At 43.1% G+C, this 13,040-nt stretch overlaps 1 protein-coding gene across 1 annotated transcript; it reads left to right on the forward strand.

Annotated features, from left to right (window-relative positions):
• The first annotated feature begins 2,079 nt into the window (after window positions 1-2,079).
• zc3h4 (zinc finger CCCH-type containing 4) lies at window positions 2,080-13,040 on the forward strand. The gene is made up of 14 exons (XM_072692044.1): window positions 2,080-2,379; window positions 5,403-5,634; window positions 5,740-5,847; window positions 5,948-6,188; window positions 6,319-6,461; window positions 6,580-6,676; window positions 6,783-6,919; window positions 7,305-7,406; window positions 7,543-7,654; window positions 7,810-7,919; window positions 8,030-8,463; window positions 8,608-8,900; window positions 9,055-9,294; window positions 10,217-13,040. The coding sequence occupies exons 1-14, from the start codon at window positions 2,300-2,302 to the stop codon at window positions 11,812-11,814; spliced, it is 3,927 nt and encodes a 1,308-aa protein (XP_072548145.1). The 5' UTR covers window positions 2,080-2,299; the 3' UTR covers window positions 11,815-13,040.

Genomic DNA, 13,040 nt, shown 5'->3' on the forward strand with positions numbered 1-13,040 from the left:
CCGCTTACTCCAGTCAAAAGGGCGCTCGATGATGACGTACAGGCCACATGCGGAATGTCTGCTGAGACGCTTCTCCTCCATACCTTTATTTTGTCTCTTTATCAAACACGTGAATTATTTTCTTTTATCTATCGGCCTTTTCGTGCAGTAAGAAAGCTGTGGCAACCCTAAACCTTATGCTCTACGTGAGGGGTAGAGCATAAGTCTCCATTATTTGCATTGTTTTTTTTTCTATTTCTGTCATTTTCTGCTCCTGTCATTATTACTCCTCTGTAAAGATCTGTACATTACTTTATTTTTTATTATTTTATTTATGCATGTAAAATATTTTCTGACTGACAATGTATCGTTTCAATATAAACAAGTAACAATAAAGTACAACTGATTTCTACCATAATAAAAAAAAAACAGTGCCAAGCATGAGAAAAGCCGGGGTAGTGAGACGGTTCAGACATTATAAAAACCGAGGCAGCCATAAATGACACAATAACAGATATTGGCAGTGGTGTGTTTAGCAGACATGAGACCAAAGGCCTCAGCACAGAGCATAAGACGAACAGTGGTAGACATAGATGTCTTGCAAAGCAACATATTATTATATGACAACACAGACAAGCAATGTGGGACAGAATCCACAAAGCAGAATTTCTCAGTGAAGTTAAGCTAAGCCTGTTTAACAGCAGAATAGGCGATATCATTTTAAGCCCTCATGTTTCTTATCAAGCTTGCTAAAAATAGCCTGACTTATGCATATTCAATTATAGTGGGACTGACAAGTAAATATATGCTCAACATGAGAAAATTAGGTTATGAACAGCCTCTGCTTGAAGTAACAGTTCAGCAGAAAATCTAATGACATGATTGATCACTTACCAGAGATGCAGTTAATCAGCAAGGACATGGTTGCTATCTAAAGTTTCTTTATTTTATTTAGAACAGGCACTACTAGGCAAACATTGCTAACAGAGACTGGACTTCGACTGTCACCAATCATATCTTTAAATCTACATATAAAAACATATCTCAATGAACTTAAACTCATCCAGAGTTAGATTGTAATTGCAGTGTTGTAGTAATAGTAAACGTTTACTTCAGTCTATATAAACAAAAAACATGTAATTTTACAACTTTTACTAATTTGACTCATTTTGACAGGTATTTACAAAGATTAGCCCAACATCTCCTGATGTAAACAAAAATATTTTTAGATTATACATGTCTTAACTGATTGACTTGCATATAGGCAAATGCTGCTGTCAAGTCATGTTGGAAACATGGTATTTATGCTGTATTATGCTGTACCAAAGCTGTATTTACTAGTGGGACATCTTGAGGTCAATAAAAAATACTGATGATTGTGTACTTAATTACCTAATTATTTTCATTGTTTGGCAAGCAACCCATGAACACAACTGTCTAAAATATACTATATAAAACACTGTCAATATCAGCTGTAATAGAGATACAACAGTTTAGAGATTGAAGGCAGCATAAGTGATTTACTTGTACATTTGTGGCATTTAGCAGACACTTTCATCCAGCGCAACCTAAAGAATTGCTTTACTGTTCATTCAGACTATCCCTAGATAATCTGAATAGTCTGAATAGTCTAAAAAATAAGTCCAAACACAAAAGTCAGTACTGTTACAAATAAACAAAACACGCACAATACCCATCATATACTACACTTTGCCCATAAGGTCAAACATCACAATAATAATAAGAAGTGCAGTATTAGTGTTGAAAGAGTCTTAAGCTGGCATTTGAAGACAGAAATTGACTCTGCTGTTTGGAAGGACAATCAGGAGAAGTTTTTATTTGTCATGTTTTTATTTTGCTTTTTTTTATTCCTTTAAAACGTTAATTATATACGTTAAATAAATCCCACAACAAACCTTTGGACCTGTGGTATTATCATTCCCTTATACTGAGTTCTCCATACATTGTCTTTTTTAGCTATGAAGTCCTTCACCCAGAGACTCCGCCCTCTTCGCCTCTCCTCGTAGATTTTCGGTCATTTCCGTGGCAACGTCACCGTCGGCTAACTCCGCCTCTGCTCCGCGGAGAAGAAGCGTCGCCATTTTAAGTGAGCGAGTTTCATTTCACCACGCAACTGTAAGGACGGAGAGAACTTCAGGAACGTTTCAGCATGTTTCTCTTTTAAACTGTTCATGGGAATTAACTGCTATGAACTGAAACTCTTCCTAAAACCAATCAACAAGTAGATCAAAGTCAAGTAACGCATAAGCCAGTTGAATCCTGAGTCGATTTTTGCACTGAATGTAGCACGTTAGAGGAAATGGCTGTGGAAAGCATGACTGTCCATCCTAACTCCCCAACAGCCAACCACGAACACAACAGCCTTCTCACTGACGAAAGGTCGAGTAATATCATATTTCTATCCAACTATTTATTTATCCTTTGCTTTTTTAAAACACAAAAAGCATGGGTATTCTTTTGCCTTTTTTCCGTTCAAAGGGATTAAAGTCGACTTTTCTGGGAAACAAGTACAGAGGTAACGAACGAACGAGCGCCATCTTGAAACGTTTCACAGCGAAGCCTGGAAGGTCATTTTCCCCGAAAATCGGGAATACGGTCCGAAATCTGATCAGAACTCAGAAATCCTGTCACTGCTCGAAGCTCTTTTTTTAACCATCGAAGGATTTAAGTGGCCACTAGGCAAAGAGCACGGCTCGCGTAATCCAGTCTTTCCTCACAGTGCTGAACAAACGGACCGGACTAAACGCTCCAGTTTCTTTATTCTCCAGCTCGTTATTAATCGTATCGTGTGTTATTGTGAGTACTAGCTTCTTCGTGACTGTTGGACGAAGCACACATTAGAAGCTAACTGCGGGAAATTCCTCGTCGCGTTGCTAGCTAGCTGCTTATGCTAACCGGAGCTAGCATGCTGTAGAAGGCCATGTTGTGCGCTACTGTTAGCCGACGAGTCCTCCGACACAAAGCGGGTCGGTTAGCCGCTTTCTCGGGCGAATGACTACGCACCGGGCCACGGCCTGCCCGTTCGTCGACTGCCCTTACTCTTCCTTTAATCACACATTGGTTTAACAAACGTTGCCGATTGCGGTGGTTTTTAGGTCTTTTCCCTGACTAGCCTGTTCGTTATTAGCTAGGTCGTATTTGGCCTTTTCGAGGCGACCAACGACCAACTTCAGCTAAAGCTAAAATTACAGTTAGCCAGCTAGCATTAACGTTCACCATGGGTACACACACAGCGTTTCTGCAAGATAACTAGATATTATTATTATTATTATTATTTTTAACCCATCGATGATGGATTTATTGCTGTTTTGGCCTGTAATATTTACATAGCTAGATGTTGAATGTTTGTATTGCCAATAGTGGGAAAAAAATATTGACGCATAAGTCGACCACAAAGTGTATTATTATTATTATTATTATTATTATTATTATTATTGTCGTTATAGTCAAAAGGCCAACTAACATCTTAAATATTACTAAGGGGAAAATGCGTGCACAAGTTACTTTTTTTCAGGAACAGGTGTTATCAAAAATCACCTATTTATTATTATTATTATTATTATTATTAATCGCAATCTGGCTTTAGGAAAAAGCATGATCTTTTTTTTTTCCTTTTTTTTATTTTTATTTTTTTATTTATTTTTTTTTTTAAACAAACACACTCTTGGTTCTGTGCTTTCCCAAAGTCTCAGAAGCATTCAAGGTCCTAAAAGTGAACTAAGCCACAGTTTCACAAGATCACTGATACCCAAGTTCACAGTTCAGTACATGTCTCCCATAAAATCCAAAAACGGTGCGAAACTGGTAAGCTCCGGTGCTTTTAAGTGGAAATATGAAGATAAGTGAGTGAGTATGTTAAATCACCCAGTGTGGCTTGTATTACTGTATATGACTGCCATATTCTGAAGTTAAGCCATGCCTCCTGATGGCCTGAATAGATTGCTCATAGCTTTTTTTGGGAGTGTGACCTGGTTCCTCAGCTGTCTTGTCACTCGCTGTTAAGTACATGGTCAATTTAGCCCTCACTCAATTGTGTTGCATGTATTTTCAAACAGTGTTAAGAAAAAATATCAGAGTTATTTTGGGTGATGTTGCAGATATGAATGTCATGTGACAGTAAAGTTGGAGTTACGGTCATGGCAGGTTTTATGCACAGTATGTACTGTGTAGTTAACATAGCTGGTTGTGTTTGTAGTGCCTTATGTTTAAAGAGGTGTTTGTTATTTAAAGTAAATTCTGTGTTGGACCTAGCTTGGCACTTAAGGGTGGTTGTGCTGTACAGGACAACAGGGGGGAAAAAAAGTTGAAACTTGTTAGTCAAAGTGAATTATTTGTGAATACATTATTAGGATAGTCTAAGCTGCCAAAAGCTTCCAAAGAAAGTGATGAGCATGGTGTTTTCCATGGAATTGGCAGTAGTGGTATGAGGTCTTTAGTGGTGGCAAATAATTGGTCTGAACCCAGTTGGTTCAGCATTTGTGTTTGATGGACATTCAGGGCCTGCAGGACAATACGGTACAAAGCTCACGTTTAGAACTATGGACAGGCTTTGGCTGATCACGGGATGCCTTTTCAGCTGTTGGTTGAGTGTTAAGTGTTTTGCAGGCAGTTTACGGATGTGTTGGGTTGTGCAAAGTAAAATTTAAATCATGTAAAGTGTGTATAAACAGAACCCCAGTATGTTAAATGTAAAACAGGCCAACCTGACACAGTCACACTGAATTATTGCACCAGCTAACGGTAGTTGGTAGACTGGGCTTTTGGTTGAATTTATTTTAATGCATGCTGAAAGGAAGCCTCTCAGCTTTGCTTTTCTTTCTTCACTGTTGAGAGGGGGTTGAATAATTATTTCACAGTGCTCTATAGTGAGCATCTTGGCTGAAACTGAAACTCTTCAGTTTTGATTACAGTTGTGTTTTGCATGCATTGCAGAAATGAATATCTGATCATTTCTGAGGCTAGGAGTGTGAAACCTACGCCCTCAGTGTAACAGTTGGTTGCAATTTGTAACACTTTTGCCTCTTTGCTTCAAGTTGGTCTTAAAGAGAACATAATCAGGCAATGATGGGCCTTGTTTTAAATTCCAGTGTTAAAAGCTGTTGTATACAGCTTAGTTATTACACTTACCACCTTGCACAGTTAACACTCTGGGAAACTCAGCACATCCGTCTGAAGACAGATCAGTGGGATCCATATGAGCCTGAGGGCATATGAAGTCTGCTTTGTGTATAACTGCGAAATATTGGAAATACAGTTTTAACTGCTATGCTGTGATCATGTTATATATCCTTGCACACAGTCTTTCATTTCACAACAATATTTTTCATAGAAAGCGGTCATAGAAGCTGTAGGTTGATGTTTCAGTGTAGTGATTTCCCAGTTGTCTTTTGCGTTTGTAACAGGCGAGAGGATGGGGAGCTGGAGGAGGGAGAATTGGAGGATGATGGAGGAGAGGCAGAGGTGCCCAGCGCCGAGGGAATGGAGCATGAGGAGAAGCCCCGCCGCAGCAAGGAGCGCCATGGCAGTGACTCGGATGATGAGAAGGCACACCGACGCAAGAAGAAGAGAAAGAGAGAGAGAGAGCGTGAGAAAGAGAAGAGAAGGTCCAAAAAGAAACGGAAATCAAAACACAAGGTACGTGTGCCTTTGTATGTGGTGGTATGTTTAGTTGGAAGGCATTGCTAAAGAGTTTGTCAGGATTGTTATTGAGATTAATTTGTGCCGATTGGTGTGCTGTAGCGTCATGCTTCCTCCAGTGATGACCACTCAGACTTCAGTGATGATTCTGACTACAGTCCCAGTGAGAAGAGGAAGTATCGTGAATACAGTCCTCAGTACCCCCCCTCAGTGAGTGGAATGTCTTATTTTTTTAAATAACTTCCAGAGTTTAATTGAGTTTGAGTTTAGTTTGATTGCCTCGTGAACTTTTGTCATTTCCATGTTCCAGTCTCATGGAGGCTACCCTCCTCCTCCCTCGGGTCATGGTGGGCCCATGGGAAAGAAAGGCGGCTACATGACAAGTCGGGACAAACAGGGCTATGGTGGCTATGACGAATATGATGATGAGAACTACGAGGGTGAGGAGGAAGAAGACATGGGTGATGATTATGATGATGATTTCACCAAGGAACTTAATCAGTACCGAAAGGCCAAAGAGGGTGGAGGTGGAATGGGTCAGCGTGGCAGAGGTACGCCATACAGTTCAGATCATACAGATCATGTTATGGATGCCCCTAGTTTATCTACTAGTACAAGGAGAAATGTACCCTGATTTTTCTTCTTATTTTTTTTTTTTAACCATTTCTATTTTCCCCACAGGTGGTAAGGGCCGAATAAAGAATCTGAGAGGCCGCGGCAGAGGGGGAATGCGGGGCCGTGGAGGTAGAGGAGGAAGCCGAGGAAGAGGACGGGGCAAGATGGGAGATGATGATGGGGACGGCATGTACGGAGATGATATGGAGGTGAGTTTTAGTGCAGAAATGATTGATGGTAAATCAGTGATTTTTGTCTTCGATTTGTATCTTGTAGTTCTTTTAAAGAGTTTACAAGTTCATTTATAGTTTTAATTGCATTTTGCAGTATGTCGACGATGACTATGATAACATGGGAGATGATGATTATGATGATTACTCAAAAGAACTGAACCAGTACAGAAAATCTAAGGACAGAGGGCGCGGTGAGTTTAATAGAACTTTACTTACTTCATTTTAAGCAAGGGTTCTTGGAAGTTAGATTATGTTTGCTTTTTCCTGATAATTATGTTTGTTTGTTTTTTCTATCAGGTTGTAGAGGTGGACGAGGTCGTGGGAGGGGTAAAGGGGGTCGAGGCATGAACCGAGGCAGAGGTAGAAATCGAGGCAGGGGCCGTGGAGGAGATCAAGGCTATGATGACGATAACGATGGAGATATGGACATGGGGGTAAGCAATATCCGCCTGCATGTCAGTAGACCGGCATTACCAGCCCTCCTTGCATAGTTTTCAGTTCAAATGTGACTGATCCAACCACTAAAGGTTTTTGGAATCCTTTAAATGCCACACGTGGGTAGACCGGAACTACAACCCCAGTCAGCATATTTTTGTCCAATTAAAGGTGTAATGGAAGTCTGGCAGTCTTGTATTGATTACCTGGCATGACTGGGTTGAAAACAGTAATATTGTAAACATTGTCATTGTAAACAGGAATAAATGTAAATGACCCTAAGGTGGGGAGCCACTGCCCTAGGACGGTGTTTTCATTTCATAATGTCAGCAGCATAAGCTGAGAATCTCTGATCTCTTAGTTGGAGCATTGTGTACCCCATAGGATGGAGGAGGTGGCCAAAGGAAACATGATCAAGATAAACATGGGCAAGACAAAAAAGGCAAGGCCATCTGCAAGTACTACATCGAAGGCCGCTGCACCTGGGTAAGAACAGGAGCTTTTAGGAAATTGACATTTTTCTATTGTTTTATGACAATCTCTGCAGTCAGTGTTCAAAAATTTGGATGGTGAATTTGTGAAATTAACAGTTGTGTATATTCATTTTTTATATGCATAACAGGGGGAGCACTGCAACTTCAGTCATGACATTGAGTTGCCTAAGAAGAAAGAGCTCTGCAAGTTCTACATCACTGGCTACTGCGCACGGGCAGAAAATTGTCCCTACATGCATGATATCCTTTATAGTTGTGCTTTAATTAGGTGAACTAACCAACTTTTGGTGTGGTTGGTAATTCACTATAATAGCAAACATTTGTGATATTGGGTCTGCTCCCAGGAAAAGAAGTGTGATCAGACTTTTGCAGATTATTCCTTAATTCAGCATCACGCGACTTCCCCTGTAAGCTGTTTCATACTACCGGCAATTGTGTGAATGGAGATGACTGTATGTTCTCACACGAATCTCTGACAGAAGACACACAAGAACTACTGGACAAGGTGAGCCTCGTTGTCACTGATTGAAAGGATAGCCTTATGTGCATAACCTTACGTGCAATACTTTTTTCTGCTCTAGTTCTGAAAGCTAATAGATTTTCTTTTTTTTGCAGATGTTGGCTGAAGATGCTGAAGCTGGTGCTGAGGATGAGAAGGAAGTGGAGGAGCTGAAAAAACAAGGCATCAATCCCCTTCCTAAACCCCCTCCTGGTGTTGGTCTTCTCCCTACACCTCCAAGGCCAGGCCCGAATGATTCTTCGGCCCCTGTGGACTTTGGGATGCCTGGACCTGTACAAGGCAGTGTGCCTCCCAATGGCCCACCATGTCCTGGAAGTGGCTCTGGTCCTGCACCCGGGCCATGCCCTGGTCCCCCTCCCCCATGCCCAGATGGACCAACTTTTCCAGGGTCCCCTAACTCTAGTGTTCCACCTCCACCACCCATGGGCCCGCCGCCTCCTTGTGGGGGTAATGCAGGGAAGAAGATCCCATCCTTGTTTGAAATTGTGGTGAAACCTACCGGGCAGTTGGCACAAAAGCTGGGCGTCAGGTTGGTTTGTTGTTCTTTTTCTATAACTGCTCTTCAGTTGATTTTTTTTTTTTTTTTTTTTTAATCCACAAGAAGCTTCCGACTTTGACTTATCAGTTCTTACTGACAAAAACATCATCTGTATTATATAAATTGTCTTTACAGAGGTCCAAATCCTGGTGCTGCAGCAGCAGGTACTGCAGGACCTCAGGGCCCCCCTGCCGGACCGCCGCCTCGTTTCCCTGGTCCGCCACCACCTGGGCACATGGGGCCGAATGGACCTCATGACATGCCACCCATGGGCCCACCAAACATGAACCAAGGTCCTCCAATGATGCACTTTGGCACAGAGGAAGGACCTGCAAACCCAGCCATGATGCCCCCTGGGGGCCGCAATTTTTATGAAAATTTCTATCAGCAGCAGCAAAGCATAGGAACAGACGGCGAAGAAGTAGATGGTGAGCTGACGGCATGCTGTTTTCATATACCAGAAAAATCACAGCATGGCTAAATGCAAAACTGTATTCCTAAAAATGAAAGTGTAAATAGAGATTCCGCTAATGTCTCATACTTTTCTGGTACATAATGTTTTTTTTTCTGCTACTGCTTTAGATGACAGCTACCAGGGAGGATCCGGTGGAAACTTCAATGATCAGTCCTCAGGTAATCAGAACTCTGGAAACATGGAAGGCACATCCAATGGAGGCTCAGCCAGTCAATCTGGGATAGCGGTTCCAGACTTCCTGCCTCCAGCACAGCGAGTACTGTTCATGAGGATACAACAAAAGCAGCAGGAGGAAGAGGAGAGGGCCAGAAGATTAGCTGAAGGAGGGTCTGAGAGAGACATCGAAGGTACACTTATCAGATATCATAGGGACCCAAACAAGTGCTTGTCCATAACATTCTGCAGCTACTTAATGAACTTGAGGTTCTTTTGTTAGAAATACATTTTGGTAACATAACTGCTGGGGCAGAACACTTTAACTGTGTTAATGGCAATTCTTTTTGCGGAAACAAATTTAGGCCACAGTGTACATATTACATATAAGGCTTTTTATGGACAATTCATGGATGGTTTGAGAACAATTGATTTGAAGACTCTTGTGAAGTCTCTTGTGACTTTATGCATGTTAAGCCTCAAGAGCAAGATAGATGCATCAGGTAGTGATGCAAATGCTAAAACATGCCAAAAAACATGGTCTGTCCATTTACGTTATATATGGTTCAAAAGTCTGTTTGGGAAATATCGGTTTAGTTCCATTTCCATTCGCACTACAGTATTTTTTCAATAATTATAGCTCTTATGATTGAACAATTGTTGAAACCATTTCAGAAAGAATGCATGCCTATTGAGACATGTATATTGTGTAGTGTCAAAATGCTGAAAAATAAGACATTTTGCAAGCCTTATCTGTATGCTCTTGTTTAATTGAACTTCAGTGGAATAAGGATTTTATTAAAATAGTTTTTTACCTAATTGTGTTTGTGTCCTGAAAAGACTTCTGTTTAGGAAGGAAGCATCTGAAGGACACTGTACTCTGCCTGATCCTATACAGAGCCTCTTTAGACTGTAAACATCCTGTGGTCTTGAATTAACATGAATGGCAGTCATGTTATGGTCCCCTCACTAGATGGCACTATTTGTCATCTTCAAAAAAATTAATGTCAAGCTTTAGTCTTGGAACGCTACCATGCAGTGTAGTGTTTTTAATGTTGGTTGTACACGTCACACATCAAGGAGAATACTAACAGCAAGTTTTTTATTTTATTTTAGGAGATTCTGCAAATTGGTATTCTAGTGAAGATGAAGATGGAGGCGGTAGCGTCACATCGATTCTGAAAACCTTACGGCAGCAAAGTCAAACCCAGGGTTCTACAAAGCCTGAGGGGGCTCCCACTGATCCTCGACTGCAGAAGGCCCATGCTGTACAGGCCCCTAGCAGGCCAGCAGATCCTAGGCTTGCACGTGACCCTCGCTTATGCCGCAACACAGACTCCTCCCAGACCGCAGAGCACAGTCCTTCCTCCTCTCCATCTTCCTCTGCTCCTGCAGACCCCCGTCTTGCCCGACAGGCTGCCTCTAAAACAGAGGCCCCACTTGTTTATAAACCCCCACCGCTGGTTCCTGCTGCTACTGAGGAGGAGGAGGGAGAGAGGGTCCTGAGGGACAAGCCTGTCCCCATCCCACTGGATCCCTTAATGGGTATGGCTCTGCGGGACCCCCGCTCCCAACTCCAGCAGTTCAGCCACATTAAGAAAGATCATGTACTCAATAAGCCACCTTTTGCTAAGGCAGTGCTATGGAGTCCTGAGGACCTTATTCCCATCCCCATCCCCAAACAGGACTTCCTCCCGCTGCCCCCTGGCATCCCACCAGTCTCTGCCATGGTCCCTCGTCTGTCTCGCGGTCAGCAGCAGCTCCATACAGCCACACCTGCATCTCTGCCTGCCTCCGTTCCCCCTGCTGAGCAGCCAGGTCAGTCTTCATCCTCCCTCCCAGACTTTGAGCTGCTGTCCCGTATTCTCAAGACCGTAAACGCCACCTCGTCCAGCCCTTCTCAAGGTGTTTCGCCTGCGCCCCCCTCTGTTTCCGTCCCAGCTGAGAAGCCTGTAGACCCACGCATGGCACGCAAGGCTGTAGCTGACCCCCGGCTCCAGCCACAAAAATCTGCCCTGAAACAGCCCTCGGAACCTCCAGCTCCACAAGTTACAGCATCTTCTGGTCCCCCTGCTCCAACCTCACCCACAACCACGATAGCGCCCTATGACCCACGCCTGTTGTCAGCTGGAGGTACAGGCAGAGGAGTTGGATCAAGCAGTTCTGGTGCTGGCAGCAGCGTCCTAAGCAGCATCAGTCTGTACGATCCACGGGCGCAAGGTTCGGACAAATCCGAGAGTTCAGAGACCACTGCACCTGCCCCTGAGTCCAAACCCAGTGATAACGCGCCTGCTCCGCCCAAACCAAAGGCTAAGGAGCCGCTGTTTGTCCGGAAGTCTGCTCTTGACCAGCCTGAACCAGAGAAGAACAGCGGGGAGCCAACCACTGACCGTTACAACAGCTACAACCGGCCTCGGCCCAAGCCTGCTCCCTCGCCCAGCACGGGGACGGCCGCAGGAGGAGCCTCTGTCGCCGGAGGGCCCAATCAAACCGGGCAGGGTCCCGCTGGAACTACGGAACAACCAGCGGGAGTCCACAACCTGCCTGTGTCCACACTCTTCAGCATGGTAAAACAGTCCAGCAAGCCCAGCGGCACTGGCAGCCCATTTGGTGGCAACAGCCCCGCACAGCCGGACACTGCAGAGCAGGACAATGCCTCTCTCAAAGACGTTTTTAAAGGCTTTGATCCCACAGCCTCACCTTTTTGTCAGTGAACTCAAGACCCACGGCTCCGACTCCTGGACAGCGTGGGACTTTAAGACTTTTAGGAGCGTTTGGCCTGTGCGCAAGGAGAGCACCCCCTACCATCTCACGTATCGCATCACATCACAGTATTGACAAAAATTCTATAAACCAGGGTTTAGGGTAGTGAGGGAATGTCAAGCTTATGAGTTAGGAAAAAAGATCTATAAATATATGTCTATTTTAAAACCAAATGAGAAACGTTTAAGATGTATTCATTTTAAATCCTTCTCGAACTGTAAGAATACATTTGGGCTTTTGAAAGGAGACATGTTTTCATTAACCTGCAGCTTAGTCGGAGGATGACCTTAAGCAGCATAGTTGGTGAATGACCTGTGCCCCCTACCATGATAAACTGTCCATTCTGTCAGCCCCTCCCCTCTGACAAAACCCCAAACGGTGTAACCTGGGGAAATCTTATCTTTGAGTAGAGGGCACAGGCAGGTCAGGAATCCAGGCCTCTCATCCGATCAGCTCTGCCGCAGGACAAATCCATGTGAAGCCGCACTGCCGCTCCCTTGCTTTCACTGGACAGTGCTAGAAACCGTTTGTTCCTGCACCTCGTACCCCCGACAGTGATGTAAATTCTTTTAGCTCTGTTTTAGCTCTCCCCTTGTCTGCACTCGGTTTAGTCTAGCTTTGTTTTTGTTTTTTTCCTTCCTTTGTCTTTTTTTAACGTCTGTTTATGGGCACCTTTCTTATGCTTGGGACTCTTGGCCTCCTGTGCAGAGTAACACAACTGCATACCTGAAACCTACATCTGAAGTGTTTGTCACATGTGAAATCATTTTAATTTATTTTTTTATACTTACGAGAAATCTGCTTTTTTTTCTTGTCACGTAGAATTTAATCATTATATATACATATGTGTACAGTATATAAATATATATATTTTCCCACTTGCATTGTAAATGGACTTGAGATGTGCGACAGCAGAAGGGCCACAGAAGATTATGTATTGCTTTGCCTCTTAGCAGAAGAACCCAGTTGTTTCCACCTCACCCTTAAAGACGTGATTTTTTTCATGAGTACTGCAAATGAGAAATTGGCGTCGTTCTTTTGTTTGGGTTTGCCCTGGCGAAAGACTGCTTTGTATATTGAAAAGTGTCCATATTTGACAAGAGGTAACATTTTGTAACTGTTCAGTGTAGGTAAGGTTGTGACGTATTTAATAAAGGCAATACCAGATTGAACAAGA

Source organism: Salminus brasiliensis, chromosome 11 (genome assembly GCF_030463535.1).
Source record: "Salminus brasiliensis chromosome 11, fSalBra1.hap2, whole genome shotgun sequence".
NCBI lineage: Eukaryota > Metazoa > Chordata > Actinopteri > Characiformes > Bryconidae > Salminus > Salminus brasiliensis.

Bases quoted from the DNA above. Each gene is read 5' to 3' on its own strand.
- zc3h4 (XM_072692044.1), top strand. From the start codon at position 2,300: ATGGCTGTGGAAAGCATGACTGTCCATCCTAACTCCCCAACAGCCAAC. The intron at 5,848-5,947 runs GTGAGTGGAATG...TCCATGTTCCAG, and splicing joins GTCCTCAGTACCCCCCCTCA to TCTCATGGAGGCTACCCTCC. The intron at 6,189-6,318 runs GTACGCCATACA...TTTTCCCCACAG, and splicing joins AATGGGTCAGCGTGGCAGAG to GTGGTAAGGGCCGAATAAAG.